The sequence below is a fragment of the Crocodylus siamensis genome, chromosome 10 (assembly GCF_052110815.1).
Source record: "Crocodylus siamensis isolate JL-2025a chromosome 10, ASM5211081v1, whole genome shotgun sequence".
NCBI lineage: Eukaryota > Metazoa > Chordata > Crocodylia > Crocodylidae > Crocodylus > Crocodylus siamensis.
The window spans coordinates 59,163,652-59,183,370 of NC_143404.1; the positions used below are offsets into that span (position 1 = coordinate 59,163,652).

Below are 19,719 nucleotides of genomic sequence, written 5' to 3' on the forward strand. Positions count from 1 at the left end.
GAGAACAGTGTTCTGTGTATCCACAGGACTGATATGGCATGGGAAACCATAGCGCAAGCTTCCTTCAGACTTTCCAACCTGTTCAGCTGCCTCTAGACTGATCACCTGGCAAACCCACTCACTTCCTGGCCTCCATATTACAGTGACAATGTGGAGTTCAATTAGTATCAATTGAGGTATTGGATTATATGATATGGACATCTGTTTCCTAGGAACTGGACTGAGATTCACCATTCATGTGAAATACCACCAAACTAACACCTGCTGGAAACATCCTCTGGCCTTGGGCTGGATATGAATAGGTGGCCAAGTGATAAAATGCACCATCTGCAACAACCAGACTGCTGAACTATCCAGCTGTCATGTTCACAATCTTGTTTTGGTGATTAGGTTAACTGCAGAAGTGTGCGCCTTACAGGATGTGGCAGGAATATAACATAACACACCATCTTCTGTATTTCCCTTTTCAACTAATGTAAAATGTAAGGCAAAAACAAACAGTGAAGCATACAATATTTAAGCTCTCATTAACACAGAGCTGACTTCTTTTCCTAGGTGGTTTTCCAAACTGTGTTTTCAATCTGGAATGTCGTCACAGTTTATGAAAATTAAAAACTAACGAGAGGTGCAGCATACATCTCAGTGCAGAGTACAGAAAAACTGAGAATATGGTGGGTTGCCTGGAGAAAGACTACAAAAGCAGATTTAGTGAAACAACAGCACAGTGTTTTGTGGATAGGAGGCCAACAGGACAAAACTCCTGCAATTCTCAACTTAAAAGGAATTATTTCTGCTGAGGTTTCTCAAGGCTCCAGAGACCCACAGATCTTGCTGGCTTGCTTCCTTAGCATTCAGAGTGAAACGGCAGGTTGTATACCACAGGGAACAAAGACCAATAGTGTTATCAGCTGTATGAATTAGCTGGACCAAACTCCAGCCTTGATATTTTTGGGGCACTCTGGTGCAACTGATGGGATATTCTGAGTCAATTAAAGTCTGATACTTCTTTTAAATACATCAGGCCTATAAATTACAAATAATTGGTGCAGAAAATTCCTAGTTGCTCATTTCTACAAATAAATTCTTTTCCAGGCTGACATAAAGGCAGCTGTGCTTCTTAACATCAGGATCTGGCCCATGCTTTTAAAATGAATGTTTAGATTATGGACTACAGTTTTATTATGGCAGAGGGTTTAAGTCGATGACAAATTCTTGGCTTCATAGTTGGACAATACATGGGATCTTAATGGGACCCACATTTATTATGGACCAAATATACTAATAAAAACTGACATGGAAACCAGTCCAATAAGCAGAAGTACCCTGCATTATTTTCTTGCAAGCAGAGACCTAGTGCTGGGTAGTCGTCTGCTGCTGACAAAGTTACGTTCCTTGTAATTCAATTTCATTTGTGCACAGGAAAACAGAGTTAATTCCTAATTTACACAGAATACTTCCCATCTTTTTTTCAGAGATGCAAGGATCATTAACAGGCATGATTCGTGACTTTCTAAATCCATTTTAGTGGCCACATTTGTTCTCTAATTGAATTGCAGCATCCATTGTGTAAAATGTTTATGCAGTTTTTATCATTACAGACAGTAATTAAATTAATGTCTCCAGATAATCTCTTCTGCCTGTCCCTCAGGCACTTACTCTTTAGTTTTAGTGGCCACCAGTAGCCTAAGTGGCCTCCGAGAGCAGAAAGATTGGTTTAAGATGGTCTCGACCTCTGGAAACGGGCGCAGGAATACCAAGTCCTCATTAATGGAGTAAATCTTCCTTCCTATCTGCAGGCCAGCCATCTGCAAATGGAACATGAACACAGGTCTGTGAGTTCAGGAAGCAGACTGCTAGACGCAACCTAGTTTGCAACCTGCTACAATGACTGACCTCCAGTACTGTATACAAAGCTTTTCTTCCATTGCCTGGGTCACCAAATCACTTGTCAGCTACACTTAGCACTTCGGTGTGTCCACAACTACAAAATAATCAGTGATGCTACTCACATTCGAATAACACTTTACATTTCTGTGGCGCTTTTGAACAGAGGATCCCAGACTTGCCTCCCTAGCCCCCGTGAGGTAGGGAAGTATTACAGCCTACAGCTTAGTAAGCTGAGGCACAGACGCAGAGAACACAGCTTTTAAACTGTTAAACTTAGACGCATAAAACACAGTTAGCCAGTAAGTGGGGCCCAATTTACAAGGTTTATGTAGGTGACTTGGCAAGTGATGTTAAGAGAAATTAAATCCATTTGACACGGTCTGTTGTCTTGGGCTATGTATGTTTCATCCTAAACTTGCCCTGAAGTTTTGGAAATTGGAGTTCAAAATACAGTCCAGAGTCCCAAGAATTATTTTTTTTTTTTAAAAAATCAGAAGTTAGGAGATATAACTATCTGGGTTTTGTTCTTTACAGCACAAAGGCAATAGTAGTTGGACCACTAAAAAAGTGTGTTTTTTTCTGGCAAATCAGCTACTAAAGAGAAAAAACATCAAATGCTCCCTTTGGTTAATTTTTTATATATGTTCAAAACAGCATAAAAACAACACATCCTTCTCTTCTGCTCTTTTATCTTTGTACCTGGCAAACCTTGATTCATCCTAATCCTATACCTCCTATATCTAACATACCTAAAATTAGCATAGCTCTTTTTAGCCCTTGGTAACTGGTGGTTTCTCCTTCTCAACTGCAATAAATTCTGGGAATAAGCCTGCTAAATGAACTCCTGATGAATAAATACACTCCGCTGGGCTGCAAAGAACTGCAAACATTGCATTTTTGCAGGTTAACTTGTCTGCCACAGTGTATAATTGGTCTTTAAAAAAGTCCTTTTTTATTAATCATGAATAATATATAAAATGAGTAGTGTGAAAATGCATACAAGTGCTTTTGTTTCCATTTAGAATAGTCTTTTTAATATTTTTGTTTCTAATTATTTGTAGCTTTGTAGCCAAGTGGTCGTTTCTTGGACATGGTCTGTTCAAGTACTAGACACATGCTTGTCATTTATTTGTTCAAATAAAACAGTAAACACGCCTCCCAGAAAAGTAATCTTAGAATTGTAGAAGGTTAGGGCTGGAAGGGACCTCAGGAGTCATCTAGTCCAACCCCCTGCTCCGAGCAGCAGTAGCATCCCCAACTATATAATCCCAGCCAAGGCTTTATCTAGCCAGGTCTTAAAAACCTCCAAAGACAGGAGATTCCTCAACCTCTCTTGGTAACCTGGCCCAGTGCTTTACTACCCTCGTGCTCAAAGTGAGTTTTTCCTACTATCTAACCCAAACTTCCTTCACTGCAACTTGAGACCATTGTTCCTTGTTCTGTCATCTGCCACCACTGACAATAGTCCAGCTCCATCCTCTTTGTAACCATTCTTCAGGTAGGTGAAAGCTGCTACTAAATCCCCCCAGTCTTCTCTTCTCCAGACTAAATAAGCCCAGTTCCCTCAGCCTCTCCTCACAAGTTATGGCCCCAGCCCCTAACCACTTTCATTGCCCTCCACTGGACTCTCTCCAATTTGTCCACATCCTTGCTGTAGTGGGGGGCCCAAAACTGGACACAGTACTCCAGATGTGACCTCACCAGTACCAAATAGAGGGGAAGAATCACTTCCTTCCATCTGCTGGCAATGCTCCTATCAATGCAGCCCAGTATGCCATTAGCCTTCTTTGCAACGAGGGCACGCTGGCTCATATTCAGTTTATTGCCCACTGTAACACCCAGGTCCTTTTCTGCAGAGCTGCTGCCCAGCCAGTCAGCCCCCAGCCTGTCCTGGTGCATGGGTTTGTTCCATCCTACGTGCAGGATTTTGCACTTGTCCTTGCTGAACCTCATGAGATTTCTTTTGGCCCAATCCTCCAATTTGTCTAAGCTTCTCTGAATCCCCTCCCTACCCTCCAGTGTGTCTCCCAAGCTTGGTGTCATCTGCAAACTTGCTGAGGGTGCACTCCATTTCATCTTCCAGGTTGTTGATGAAGATATTGAACAAAACCAGCTCCAATCTTTTTCACTAAAGTTCTCTTCTGATGCATTTGTGTGCAACATTCCCAAGCCATTTCCAGGATCAAAATGTGGAAATCAGCACAGCTATAAATATCCTAAATATGAAAGGGTTCAATAAAGCACCCAGGTGATATGGCTTTGTTTTACTTGGTTTCTATGAAGATGACAGCATTTCTGGGACAGGATTTAGATGTGGTCTCCAGATGTATGCTGGGCTAGTTGTATGACTCTTATGCAGGCTACATCAGCCAATCCCTGATATGAAATTCCATGCAACCGCTCTCATGATCATGGCCTTTTGGTGATGGGTGTGTGGGGAAGGAAAATCCCTGCAAATGGAAATATTCCAAACTGACACTTGATACTTATTCTTGGTCAGAAGAGGAAGAGTTTATGAGAAGAATCTCACTGCTATGAATTCAAGGGCAAAAATCTGTAAAGATGAACATATACCAAAGGTCAAGAGTACCCAAACTGTGGTATATTTACCACTGGTGCACTAGAGAAAATATAATGGATTTTCAAATACTTTTCAGCTGTACTGTAAAGTAATTCCACTAAAGTTACTGGAGTTATCCAATCCTCAGAGTCTCTGAAATCCTAATCTGAAGACTGACAGCCCATCTGAAATTCAGTGCACTATGTTTGGGCACTATAAAACAAAGTTCCCTGCCCTGTTTTTTCCTTGGGAAGTGTGAAAGCAGGCAGAGGATTTCAAAATGGCCTACAGCTGCTGAGCTGGCACAAGACCACATGCTTGCCTAGCTTTGTAATACCAAAAGTAATTAAAGAGCCCAGAAATGTAATGCAAGGCTTTAGTTCTGAGCTTCAAATCTTGGTGAGCTGACCTGACAGATCTCCATTTCAGAAAAAATCTGGATTTGGTTCCTTTCTGCAGTAATATTTTAAGGTCAAGTTGAAACGACGGGCAGCTGGTCACAGCTAGTTTGTCTTGGAAGGTCCAGAAAAAGATTCTTTAGAAAAATATGCTTCTGTTGTCTCAAAACACAAACAGATTTTCAGTGCAGGATGTTCTGTAGGCAGCTGGCCAAGGGGAGAACGAAGGGATTATCTGTCAGGCAATGGTTTACTGCAGAGGTTTACATTTATGAAGTCTCTGGCCAATTGATGTTGATTTTGAGCAAGAGCTGGAGCACAGGCTTGGCGTCTGACTACCACAAGGAGAATACAAAGGTCGTCTAATTATACTATTAAACTTGTAACTTAAAATTCCTATTCATGGTTCTCATTGTGTCCAAATCAATCTGCTTATTCCCTCTGTTTGCATCTGCTTAGTCTCTACGGAACCATAAGGAGCAAAAGCAATGAATAGCCAAGCAACCTGCAGGATAGACAGGAAAGACAAGCCAATGGCCAGAATGCTAGTCTGGGAATTGACTTTTCTGCCACAAGCTTCCTGTGTGACCCTGGGCAAGTCACTTAGATCCAGTTTCTCAAAGGTATTGAAGTTCCCATCACGCTGATTTCAATAGGAGTTAGAGGCACTGCCTATCGTTTTATCACATTATAACAACCAGCAAAGCCCAGAAGCATGGGAAATGCCCACGGTAGAAAACAGGCATAGATCATGCCCAACCAGTGGCTACCCAACCTCCTCTTGAACACCTCCAGTGATGGAGAGTCCACAACTTCCCTAGGCAGTCTATTCCAATGCCTCACTATTTTCACAGTGAAGGAGTATTTCCAGGCATCCGCTATAAATTTACTTTGCTGCAGCTTCAAGCCATTGGTTTGTTTCCTCCTCTTTGCAGCAAGAAATAAAAGGTACTTTCTGTCTTCTTTCCAGCAGCCCTTCAAGCCTTTGAAAACTGCTGTCATGTCCCTTATTTAAGCACCTTTGCTGCAAGCTGAACATGCCAGCTGCTTCAGCATCTCCTAATATGACTTGCTTTCCCAGCCCTTGATCATCTTGGCACTGGGTAGGCCTCATCTGGAGTAGTGTGTGCAGTTCTGGGCTCTGCATTGTAAAAAGGACATGGATAAGTTAGAGGGGGTCCAGATGAGGCCTAACCAGTGCCAATTAGAGAGGCACTATCACCTCCTGTATCTTGTAGCTAGTGCTTCTATTGATGCAGCCCCAAACCGCATTGGCCTTTTGTGCGGCTGCATCACACTGCAGACTCCCATTGAGTCTGTGGTCTACCAAGATTCCCAAGTCGTTTTCGGGAGAGCTATGATCCAGCCAAGTATCTCACACTTTGTATTTGTGTTTTTGATTATACCTCCTAAGGTGTAGCACCTTGCATTTGTCTGCATTGAACTTCATCCTGTTAGCTCTAGCCCAACTTTCCAATCTGCTGAGAGCCTTCTGAGTTATGCTCAAATCCACCAATATGTTCACAATCTTTCCCAGTTTCGTGTTGTCCACAAACTTGCTCAAGAAGCTTTTTATGGCAGCATCCAAATCATAATAAACACATTGAACAGCACCAGGGCCAGGACAGACTCCTGTGGGACTCCACTTGAAACCTGCCATTCTGACATGGAACCACTAATAATTACCCTTTGGCTTATGGCTAATGAGCCAGTTATCCACCTTGCAGTAGTTTTATCCAGCCCACATTTTTCCAATTTGTTTATGAGAAGGTCATGTGGGACTTTGTCAAAAGCCTCGCTGAAGTCCAGATATGCTATATCTCCAGCATTCCCTCGTCCACTCAAGTAGTCACTTTGTCAAAGAAGATCAGGGTTGTTTGACACCATTTGTTTTTCATACATCCATGCTGGCCACTTGTGATCAGCCTTTCCTCCTTCAGACACTTGCAAATGGCCTTCCTTAGGATATGCTCCAATAACTTCCCAAGTATTGAGGTGAGGCTAACCTGTCTGTAGCTTCCCAGGTCCTCCTTCTTGCCTTTTTAAAGAGGGACACTACACTGGCCCTTTTCCAGTCCTCTGCTACCTGCCCTGACTCCACAACTTGGAAGATCATTGCCAAGGGCTCTGAGATCTCTTCTGCCAATTCCTTCATGACCCTGGGATCTGCTTATCCAACCCTGCTGACTTGAATTCATTCAGACCCAATAAAAGTTCTAGCCTGTGTCTTTTGTTATCTTTTCTCTCAGCTCACCCCTTTATCTTATGCCAGAACTAATTCTTATTGGGTATCCGGCAGCTTAATGTTTTTTCTGAAGACTGAGGCAAAGTAGCTGTTGAGTAGCTCTGCTTTCTTTGCGATCTTTGGTTAGGAGTTCCCCCTGCTTGTTAACAGAGGACCCACAGCTTCCTTGGTCCTTCTTTTCTGGCCAACATATTTATAGAACTTCTTCTTGTCTTTAACCTCCTTTGCCAGGTGCAGCTCGTTCTTTATCTTTCCCTTCCTGATTTTGTCCCTGCAGGTTCCTGCTATTTCCTGGTATGCATCCTGGTGATCTTCCCATTCCTCCATTGCCCCTATGCTTTCCTTTTGCATTTGAGGCATTTTAGAAGCTCCATGTCCAGCCACATTGGTCTCTTTATTCTGCTTGTGCTTCTGTCATGTTGTGACAGTTTCTTGTTGGGCTTCCAATACTGTGCCCCTTAAGAGCTCCCAGCACTCCTGGGCACCTTGATCCTTCAATCTATCCTCTCGTGACACCAGGCCTATTGGCTCCTTGAGTTGGATGAAATCCACCTTTTTGAAATCTAGCGTCCTAATTTTGCTGTCTCATGCTTTCCCTGTCTCAGGATCTGGAATTCTAGCATATCATGATCACTTCCTCCCAAGTTACCCATCACCTTCACATTCTGCACCACTTCTTCCCTCTTGGTCATGACAAGATCCAAGACAGATGATCCTCAACTTGTATCCTCCACTTTCTGGAAGAGAAAGTTGTCCTCCACACAAGTTAGGAACTGGTTTGCCGTTTTATGTTTGGCTGCATTGTTCCTCCAGCAGATGCCCAGAAAATTGAAGCCTCCCATCAGTATCCTCCCACTGCTTTTGGATAGATTTGTCACCTGCTTGAAAAGTGCATCATCTACCTCCTCTTCCTGATTAGGTGGCCTATAATAAATCTCCACCATTATATCAATGCCATGTCTTTCATTTTTCATCTTCAGCCAAATGCATTCTGCTTTGCTGTCTTCCTCCTCCTGAAATGTAGGTATGTGTTTTTGACATACAAGACAACACCACCAACTTTTCTCCCCAATCTTGTCCTTCTGAAACAGAGTGAAACCCTCGACATGTTGACATCCCCAAGTCATAAGAGCTGTCCCAGAACTCTCGTGATGCCACTTAGATCGTAGTTCTTTTCATAGGCTGCAGCTTCCAACTCATGTGATTTGTTTCCCATACTTCTCACATTTGTATCTATGCATCAGATGTATTTTGCATTTTGACCTCCTTGCACTTCCTTTTTGTGCCACTTGTTGCAGTCGTGTAGGTCTCTGGCCCTTTCCCAGAACTGAGTTGCTTCTCTGAGTCCTTTCCCCTCTGGACTGCTTGCTCTGTTGCTGGAAGGTTTTGATCAGCACCTCCCCCCCATGAAAAACCTAGTTAAAAGCCCTCCTTACTAGGTTGGCCAGATGATGCCTAAAGATGCACTTCCCCATTCTCATCTGATGGATCCCATCTCTTGATAGCAGCCCTCCTCCCAAGAACGTCTGCCCATTGTCAAGGAAGCCAAAGCCTTCACATTAACACCACTGTCTCAGCCACACATTCACTTCCAGGATATGACGACCTCTGCCTGGACCCCTCCTTTTCATGGAAGATCAATGAAAACACCACTTGTGCTCCAAGCTCCTTAATCTTCCTGCCGAGAACCTCATGATCTCCTCTGATTTGGTCAGTGTCATTCTTGACGGTAGCGCTAGTGCCTATGTGGACAAGCAGGAAGGGTCTGAAGGATGGATGAGCTTTGGCAGACTCTGTAATGTCTTGAATTTGGGCTTCATGCAGGCAGCACACCTCCCAGGCCCCCAAAGCTGGATGACAAATTGGTGCCTCTATCTCCCACAGAAGGCAGTCACTAACCACCACCACATTTCTCTTCCCTCTTGGTACAGTGGTCCTGGCGCTCCTGTTCTTGGGGTCTTGCACTTTCCTGCTCTCTAAGCTCCTGCATCTTCTACCTCCTGCCTGCAGATGTCCTCTCCTCTGCTTCTTTCTCAGCAGTTCCACTGCAGAGTATCTGAACATGGTTGCTGACTTCAATTCACCCCTCTTCAATCCTGGTGGCCCTCCTTCTTCAAGTAGTTACATGCTGCCACTTTGTCCTTTGTCCTCATTGTCCTTTGTCCCCTCCAGTACCAGCCTCAGTAACTCTTGTCCAAGTATTTTTTCTGGCCCCAGATGAAATGAAAGGGCATTAAGAACTGGTCAAATGGTTATATTAATGGAGCATCTCCAGTACAATACTTCCTGGTTATCAGCACAATATCAGCTGATTAAGAGCAGTTGTTTGTTATCTTATCTGATGTTTGGAGTTCTGGCCCTAGAAGAACCAACACTTGCCATCGTTTAGCTGCCATTAAAATGAAACAGGCCAATGAAGGATGTTTTTGTGCCTTTTCAAAGAAATTTCTGCTTCCTGCTACCAAAAGGGAAATGTTTATAAATGCTAGATGGGCTCACCTCAGCAAGAGATCCTCGCCGCACCGATTTCACGACAATTGCTTTGTTCTTCTCTTCTATGTCAAACCCATAGTCATCCTCTTCTGGTAAAATCTGAAAGACAAAGAGCACTGGGTATTGCTTTATCAGCATGGAGCAGTATTTTGGAAGGAACTAAAAGAGTCAGAGTTGAGATAAGAGGCTTTTCACATCTAAGTCACTGTTCTCATAGAATTTAAGGCTAGAAGAGACTATCAGTCTCATCTGTATAAATGTCATAACAATTCATCCAGTTTCTCTTATACTGAGCCCAGTAACTTGTGTTGACTAAAGCATAGTTTCCAGAAAGCTATTTCAATATAGGACCTTTAAGAGATGAAGAATCTATTCTTTCACTTGGCAGTTTGTTCCAATGAATAATCACATTAACAATTAACACCGTTTGCCTTATTTCTATTTGGGTTTGTCCAACCATCGGTTCTTGTTAAGCTTTTCTTTCCTAGATCAGAGTTGATTAGTACTTAGCACTTTTTTCCTCTGTAAAGATATTTTATACACCACAGTCAAATCATTTCTTGAGCTTTAGATAATGTAAATAGTTTTGAATAGGTCCCATGTAATACGTAGTGATCAAAAGGTGGAATCATAACTGCTCTCGTTGTCTGAGTCAGATGAGTTTGCAATTGCAATCCTATTGCAAATAATTCGCCACATCAAATAAGCCCACATCCCATAAAAGGCAATCCTCTTATTCTTTTAATCACAGAGGTTAAGTCCAGAATAAATTTTAAAAGAAAATTATTTCTGACTTGTTGAATTCCTCCCTTCCACAAGTCAGAAGAAAAGCTTTCAGCACAGCAAGGAAAACTTGAACTCCTGCTGTCTATTCTGCACCTATTATGCTGTGAATCTGGCACATTTTGCCTGACCTGTGATGATTTAAATAAACCTTGCAAATATTTTTGGAAATTTTACCAATCCAGGTCAAAACTATTCACTTGCCATATCTGATGGTTAATTAAAATAAAGTTCTAACTGGTTGCCTTTCAATTAACTTTACACATTTAAAAGACATTTGATAAATCAAGAGCTGAGATGAAAAAAAAGTTGCCTATAATCTGATGTGTCAGTAGGAGAGAAAAATTGCAGAAGACTAATCCTTTGATCCTCTTGACATTTGCAGTGCTGAAAAACACTTTTTTTCTATTGGAGTCAATGCCATTAACTTACAAGCAATTTCCTGCTGCTGTGGTGGTTCATCACAACAGAAGACTGAGGAAATAAAATCATCCTTCCCTGCAGGTGCCAAAATCTATGGGTACAAAATGATGCATTGCTCTAGAACACCTGCAATGAAAAAATCCCTCTCCAGAAGCTGTTCCAGTAAAGTGGGAGATACCAACGGGAAGGCTCAGTGGAAAATTTGCTATGCCTGATTCTTCCCAACAAAACATTTTTCAGAACTGCTACTTAAGCATGTTCAGTACAGAGAGTGCCTTGGAAAATAAGGACAGTGCTAATAAGATTTTGTGCTAGGACTGAGTAAGTAACATGTATTTCAGCCAAACACACTGGATACTTTTTTGCCTCAAGTCTGGGACTCAGCTGAAAACTGCTAGGACTGCTCTCCCAGTCAGGTTGTCATTCTCGCTTGGCGTCGGAGAAAAATACTTGGAGATACAGCCTTATAATTCCCAGTTACGTTAATGGGAGTCGTGTGACTGAAGACCGGTAATATAAACCTGTTAGAGGAAGAAAAAACCCACTAGGCTGAGACAGGTTATTGGGAGGAATGCATACCTTGAAACAGGTCTACTGGAAACAATGCTAGCTCTTACTGAAAACATATCCTAGTATTCTCTGATAACGCGGCAAAAGTTGTAATCGCACACACATGATGAGCAGTGACTGTTCTTCAAGGCAAAAAAATGTATTCTTCCAAACGTGCACTTATGACCCATACCTTAAGAACAAGCTTCTCTTTCTAATGCCCATGGATGTTAAGAGCAAACTTCACACAGTGTCATTCACAGAGGGTTTGATTTGCAACACCCAAGAAATTGAGTGCTACATGCACAAAAACATGCCTAGTTCTGTGAAAATACCGCTGTTGTGCAAGGAGATCTTTCATGCGATGTCATTTTTCATGACCTGCCTGCCCTTCTCAGTTCCTAAATAGGACAAAAAGAATTCCTTAAAAGCAGAGAGGGGGGAAATGCATCCATATTAAGAACTTTATGATATCGTGATGAAACCATTGTATATGCCACTGCTGTTTCATAGCGGTGGTGGTGTCATAGTTGTTTCTATTGTACATGCCACTGTTCACGCCTAAAGTTCCAAAACCTTTATTCAGGGATTACTTTTATTGCTGCCAGGCAACACAAAGAAAGCTGTAATGTGTTTGCTCTCCACATGATGAAAGAACAATACTTTACAATTCTTCTACAAGATAACACTTTTTAACCCTAAGGATCCCAAAATATTTAAAGAGACCTTCCATATATACTTCTATCATCACTGACATGCAGTCACTCTGGGGCATAAAGCAACAGTTGTCTAATACCAAACAGCAACAGCATGCAGCAATACAGTACAGAAAGTAAAGAAGAGTATCTGATTGAAATGGGAGAGGAAATTTAGACAGGGAGAACAGATTATAGGGGAGTTTAGCCAGGACAGAGAGAGAAAAATATCCTGAGAATAACCTAGTATACTTGTGCCCGTTACATTTGCTTTGTTTGCAAGAAGAGGGATATAAAGTCCACCGCTTATTTTACCACACACTACTAACTTCTCTGTAAAATCTTATTACCACTCAGAGCGGTTACATGATCTGTTGTTTGCTTCCTTCTTTTTGATCATTTTAATTCGTGAGTTTGAAACTGGGATCTGCAGAACAATACACTGGTTTTCCATGCTGATCAGATCAGTTGTCTGCTGCTGACTCCTCCTCTTTACTCCTAGCCACTCAATTCCATTAAAAAGCCAACTAAAAATATTGGAATGCTTCCCTTATACTGTTTTTCTATTTAAGCAGGGATGTCATATGATTGTGACTGCATGGAGAATGGTTATTACAAGATGGCTCATGTTACAAAAAATGAAGAACCACCGCTTAATATAATCACTGTAGTCGACAATATCTTCAGAGCACAGTATAAAAACCATCTGCTCATACAAACTCTTTCCTGAACCGGGGCTATGAGAGAAGCCATGGTTACCATTTAATGCTATTTTGACTCTGATACTGGTGAACCCATTTGGAATAGTTAAACAAATGGTATCTGTTGATACAGTAGTAAAAGCATAAAATACAATACATGAAAAATAAAAATATAATGAAATAATCTACCTTGTGTCAATGCCTAAAAAGCTGGTATGGGTCAAATAAGCAATTCATCTCTACACAAGAGTTTTTTAGACCTTTAATCTCTTTAACAGATGGCTCCTGGCAGAAAGGACGATGGCTCTTTGGGATCAGACGAAGCAGAAACTGCAAGTTTATGCTAAGGAGAATTTTCGAGACAAAGCCTGACGGGCAGTGTTTGCCTTTGCTGACAGAACCTGAGACACAAGTCAAGCGAATCAATTTGGTCACAAGCCAATATGAAAATATGTTGACAAGGGAGAGAGTGGCATCATGTTGGGTTCATTGCATGGTGAAAAAGCCTGCTCGTCAGCCAGAGAGCCTTCCTTCAGGCTGTACCCGTGTTAACCCATCCTCACTCCCAGGACATCAGGTTGCAGTATAGCCTACCTGAATAAACAGTTATACTGAATGGCTTGCGGCTTCATTTATCTCTGACTGACCTCTATGTCTGCCAGATGCCATACACAAATCCACATGGGCTAAACTAGCTGCATCTGCTACTCCCCTCACATACATACTTCCCAGTTGCTATAAGCTGGTTATACAATTAGAAAATGTGGAAGCATGTAGAAGAGCTCCTCTCACTTCTGCTATGTTTTTACTTCGACACTGTTCCCTCTGGGCAAATCCCTATTACTAAGGCTTTCTTCCAGTTTTCTAAATTTGGCCCAATAACTGTATTTTTAAGTCAATCTTCAGTTATTAATTCTGAGTCACTTTTTCTTTCCTTTTTTTAACACTGACCACAGCTTATAATTCAGTTCCAATGAATCTCCAGCAAGCAAGACTTGCTGCATAGACATCCGTGGATATGCAGCTCAGCGAAGGATACGGATATGGCTGAAGTGAATTAACTAAAGGCTGCAAATACACATTAGTGGGAGAACTCCTCCAGTGTAAACCCAGCTCTGCTCTAAGTCTTGCTGAAGGAAGCACTTGTCTTTGAGCTACTACGCAGAGCCAATCAGGAATTTTCTGACAAAGCACAATTTGGGCAGAAAATGTCAATTTGACCAAGTGTTTTACAAAAATAGATTGGGTTCAGTGAAATTGTGAAGGACCCCCGACTCTCTCCACCCCTGGGGTTATTGGGCATTTGTCTGGTTTTGGGCTACTTCATCTGGGAAACTGCAGAGCCTCAAAGGATCCATGGCTCTGATCAGTGAACCAGATTTTGAAATGTCAAAATTTCCCATTAACCAGAAATGCCAAGACTCAGCCAGCACTCCTGCTGTAAACTGTAACGGTACCATCCTCCCTGGCAATGAGAAAAAAGAAGCCAAGTTCCTTCTGGTCTGTGATCTCCAGACTGGACTGAACAGGGTAAGTTAAAGGCATAAGAGATGCTACTTTTTACTTCAGTGTTTCTTAGGGTTTTCAGTGACCGAAGTTATACCCGTATCACTGTCTCTACTTCCCCGGGATGACAGATGCCTTTAATTATCCATTTGCCAGCCCGGCTCTTTTGGAGCTCGGAGAGCTCTGTGGGGTAGTCTGTAATTAGCAACTCTCTTCCCGAGGTGGTTTGTAAATCAATGATTTTGAATTCCCCAGCTTGAATAGACGTTGGTAGGCCAGTGTAATGAAAGGCAAGAGAGAGGTTCTCTTGCAGAAGCTGTAGAGAATGAGGTAATTTTATATTAACGCAAAACACAAGAATAATTGTCTGAAATGGGTAAAGAGTGAAGAGATTTTATCAGTGCGTGACTTTAGTGGGACTTTATTTTAATTATGCAAATTACTATTTATATATGAGCGGAATAAGAAAAACATATCTTACTGGGCGTGTCTACACGTGGTATTACCATGCATGAATAAACTCTGGAGCAATAAGCTCCACAGTTTATTCATGTGCAGAACGTGAAGCCGGGTTGGAGCATCCCTGGCTGGCAGAGGGCTCCAGGGGTCAGCCTGGGCTACTCCCCCCAGTCCAAAGTGCTGCGGAGGGGCTGACTGGGGCACAAGGGAGCATCAGTGAGGGGCTAGCCGGTTGGCAGCCTCTGCACTGAAGCACCCTCGTGGCGCAACCAGCCCCTCCAGTGTCTACAAGTGTGCCACTGCAGTTTTTTACTCTGCAGCAAGATAGTACTTGTATTTACAAGTACTGTATTTACAAATACTATGTTGCTGTGGAGTAAATTAGTTTACTTCAGCCTAATAAGGGCATGCATGTAGATGCTGGGACGTTTGCGGCACAGCTAATTAGTCAACTGCAGTAAACGTGTCATGTAGCCAGGTCATGCAGCTCACATAGCTCACTGTGTCATAGCTTTATCAGCCCATCTCATGGGAATGCCATGGTTTTTTAGACTTTCTCTCAAAATTGCAAAGATAGACATGAACTAATAATGCCATCTAGTAGCTTTCAGCTTAAAATCTTGGATAGTAAGGTGCTACCTAAGCAGAAAAAGTACAATTACTATCAAGTACTAAGTAGAATTAGTCCATAGTAAAATGGTTTTTGAACATGGCTCTAAGATAGCAGTCCTCCGTGAGTCAGGTCAGTTATGGTGTTCTCATTCTGAAGTTGTGAAAATTGAGACACAGTAGCGAAGGGTGTTTATAGATGTGCTCCAGGAGTGTGCGGGTGGTGGGAGGGGGGAGGGCAGCGCTTTAATTACAGCGGCTCTGAGAGCCACTGTAATTAAAGCACCCAGAGCATCACGTATATCAACATCCCCATGCTGAAAAATGGTGGTGGGGGCACTTTAACTAAAGGTCATTGAATGAATGATACACGTGATGCTTGAGTCTGCTGGAGCACGGTAATTACCGCGATTCCGGCAGGCTTGATTAATCAAGTAATTACACCACATCAGAGCAGCCACCTCCCTGCACATGTATAGGTGCCCTAAGCAACTAACTCAGTCTATGCTTAGAGCTCATTACCAGTAACAGGATTAGAGCCCAGGTCTTCCCTGCTCAAACTACTAGCTCCTGCCTTTCTTTGAAACTGGCACTAAAATGCTAGCAGGTGATATTTTTGGCATAGACTTACAATATTTTTTAGTCTCCTCCATGACATAGGGCCTTTTGAAAATGGGATCGTGTCATTTTGAAAAAGGTACCAAAGGAGTCTGGAGGCTGTATCTCAGTAATGATGCGGGAACCTCTGACATCTTCCACAAGGTTCAGACAAAGGATGGTGGGAAAATTCTGGTGTCTCCCAGACACAGGCAGGACACTGGGGGTGGGGCAGGGAGCAGGGTAAATAACTTGTAAGTTGCATACAGAATTAAATTTCTGAGAAACAAAAATATATATATATTTATATCCCTGAAAGACTCATAAGAAGTTATCAGCTCTGGGTCTTCTCTTGTGCTAATGCTAGACCTGAAGAGCAGAGGTCTAGATCAGGGGTCATCAACATTTTTGGGCTGAGTGCCAAAACCCCCCCACAACCTGGATTTGAAAGATGTTGGCATGCCAGGGGTGGATGGTGGGGTAGCTGTAAGGAGCCTGATCCTTGCTGGGGCACCACAGCCCTGGTTCCTTCCCTGCCATGCTCCCTGAGGTGCATGTGCAGCTGCTGCCAGCAACGAGGCAGGCCAGGGCTCTGGGCCCTGGTGCAACTGCTTGCAGACGTGTGGCCGTGTCTTGTGAGCAGCCCAGGCACCGGGCAGGCCCCAGTCGCCCACCATGGAGCCCAAGCTGCTCGCAGCAGACAGTCACGTGCTTGCAAACAGCTGCACTGGGATCCAGAGCTGTTGCTGGCAGCAGTTGCATGCATGCCTTAGGAAGGGGCTGGGAAGGGGCTGGCTCTGTGCCACCCCAAGCCCCTTCCCCACCGTGGGCTCCAAGGCTTGCATGCATGCAGCTACCACTGGACACAAAACCCAGGCTGCTCACTGTAGGGCTGCGAGCAGCCTGGGCCAGCTGTGGTGTGCTGAGCAAAACAGCCTCTCGTATCATGCTCTGGCACGCGTGCTGGCGGTTCCTGACTCCTGGTCTAGGTCCTAAGTTAATAAGGAATGCTGTGATACTGATACAAGCCTAGTATCTGCAGGCAGTCTGGAGGCTTAATTCTCTTGAACTATGAAAAGAATCCTGTATATTTTTCCAGCATGCCAAGATTAACATCCTCAAATCAAAAACAATTGCACAAATAAATTAATATAAAACTTTGTCTGAAACATGTCTTTTTTTTCCAACTTGGAATCACTTTCCTTCAGCAACTGCAATTTTCATTTGTCAGGAGGCTTCAGTTGTTTTCTTCCTTACAGGGAAAGGTCATCTGAGATAGAGGACTAGATGAGTATGCTGAGTTTCTTCCCGTTAAACAATTTAGATTACATGGCTGAAGCACAGTGCAGTTAAAAGCCAACGCAACCTTCACTGTAGCCCACAGAGAGCACCATAGAAAGAATGAATTGATGCAGAAAAGCCCAGTTAAAAAGGCACCAAGATGGGGATGTTCTGCAGACAGAGAAGCATACGGATTCCAGCTACTATTTATCTGCTATGCAGAACTTGTCTAATAATTCAAAAAAGCAAGGCACAAATATTTTCATAAATAACTGTGATATGTTTCTTCTGCTGTTCTTTGTGGCATCCTTTTCTTCTCAAATATACAGGGCAGCTGCTGATTTATTTGTGAACCTGTCAAGTGACTAATTACTCACGCTAAAACTGAGCTTCACTTCACTGCCAATCTGGGCCAGTAAGTGTGTTGCTTTTTATTCAGTGTTTATTATTTTGTTACTAGTTTCAAACTATCAGCACTCCGAGAAGGGAGTGTATCCTTCCAGTGTATTCTTCTCTGTGTTTGTTAGTGTCTCACCTAGTACAACGAGACTTTGATCTTGATCAGCGAAGTTATTCGCAATTTGGTGCCCTGTGCAGTGCATGGGATATTAGGAAGAGTACCTACCTCCTCAAACAAGGGCTCCTGCAAGTGTGGTGGCAGTGAAGGCAGTGGCACTGGCTCCCTACAGGGCCACCATTCTGGTGCCCTGCTCGAATCAGCTCCTAGGTCACTGCCCTGCTCGCACCCGTAAGTTTACACAACTGGTCTTGACTGAGGCATTTGGGAACTAAAAGAGTAGCAATCATTTTTAGCAATGATAAATATTTCTCCTGTTTTTAAACCTTTCAGTTCCAGTTATGGAGTGACTTAGATCAGTCAAGTTAACGAAAGCAAATAGACAAAGCAAATGATTCGCAGTCTACAGGCTGAAACGGTATTCACATAGATGTAAACTAATGATAATGCAGTAACAGAAACCAGGATCAATCAGATCTGCCCACTGCTGAGTTTTAACAGGCTCTCTTATTTTGAGGGTTAATATATTGCTTTTGTAAGGCACTTGCCCTTTTAAACAGCAGTCCATTGCACTGGAGGAAAGAAAAGTGGAAGAAATGTGCTGCTTCATCTGTTTTCCCATAAAACTCGCCTCTCTTCAGAGGGAAGAAAATCAAAGGAACTTGAATCAAGATTGCTTCCTGTGCATGTATATGGAATTGATCTCTGATTGCTTTGCAAAATGCAAGAAACAAGCCCAGAGTACAAGTATTTGGAGATTAACCAAATGATACCTTTAACAGCTTCCTTGTATGAAGAACGTTCTATGAGAATGAATACAATAGCCTGACACACAGATCCTTGACACTGCATACAGGGAGAACAAGAGCTAAAATATCATTATACAGTGCTCCCTGGAGGTAAGATAGCAGCAGGAGGGAATAGTTTCTGTGAACCACCAAGGGAAAATCTTCCCTGCTCTAATGGACCTCTGGATCTTTTTTTATTGTTGTTAATCTGGCGTTTCTTCTAACTCCTGAATTCTACCAAAACTTGAAGGAAGAGGAGTATGGGCCTTTGGCCACCAGTAGTGAATGGTGTCTCCTGGACAAACAGTGTCCATGTTGGAACAGAAAAACTAGTCCTCATGGAGTGTGTGGGGGGATGTTTTAACTAAATGGGCTTCATAGGTAGGGTGACCATACATCCTGGTTTGGCTGGGGCAGCCCCAGTTTTCATAGGCCCATCCCAGCCAGTTGGTTAAAAGTCCCAAGCCAGAGTCTAGCAGGAAGGTAGAGTGGCATGGTGTGCCAGGCAGGTGGGTGGTCAGGCATCACTGATGCTGTGTGGGAGCAAGGCGGGTAGACTGGAGTAGGCAGCACCCCATCCACACATGCTGGGCCCAGGGTGGTGCCTGCTCCAGTCCGCCTGACTTATTCCCACACAGCAGCAGCAGTGTCTGACTACCCGCCAGCCTGGTGCACCGTGCTGCTCCACCTTTCTGCTGGACTCCAGCTTGGGACATCTGACCAACCGGCTGGGACCAGTCTATGGAATCTGGGACTGTCCAGGCCAAACCAAGATGTATGGTCACCTTATTCATGGGGTACAAGCACTGGTTTAAGGGTAGCATGAAGAATACTAGCGGTGCATTGATATATCAATCTATATCATAGCAGCACTAATAAAAGGAAAATCAACATTCTCGCCAGTTAGCTTTTTTTCACTGATGTGGCTGATAATGTTGCCAATAAATGCCATGAGCATGTGCGCAGCTGCAGCATGCATGCAGCCAGGAATGCAGCCTGGCAGCTTAGAGAGAAGCATTCGACCATTAAGTCTGGGGTGGAAGGAACATGGGGGAGGGAAGGGGCAATGTGGGGGGCAGATCGAGGCTCCTCCATTGAGGAAGGGAGTGGAGCAGAGGTAGGGGCAGGCACTGCCCAGTCAGGGTGGGGCCTGTGCTAGGGCTGTGCTTAGGGTGGGCAAAGCAGGCAACGATGATGGCACTGGAAGGGAGGATACAGCAAATTATGA

General features: G+C 43.3%; 1 protein-coding gene across 2 annotated transcripts in view; it reads right to left on the reverse strand.

Annotated features, from left to right (window-relative positions):
- The window catches only part of PREX1 (phosphatidylinositol-3,4,5-trisphosphate dependent Rac exchange factor 1), a 229,258-nt gene that overhangs the window by 31,297 nt on the left and 178,242 nt on the right, over window positions 1-19,719 (reverse strand). For both annotated transcript variants that reach the window (XM_090064463.1, XM_090064462.1), the window contains exons 17-18: window positions 9,590-9,682; window positions 1,657-1,805 (exon numbers count right to left, since the gene is read on the reverse strand). In XM_090064463.1, coding sequence (XP_089920589.1) covers window positions 1,657-1,805; window positions 9,590-9,682 — 242 coding nt within the window. The remainder of the gene's footprint in view (window positions 1-1,656; window positions 1,806-9,589; window positions 9,683-19,719) is intronic.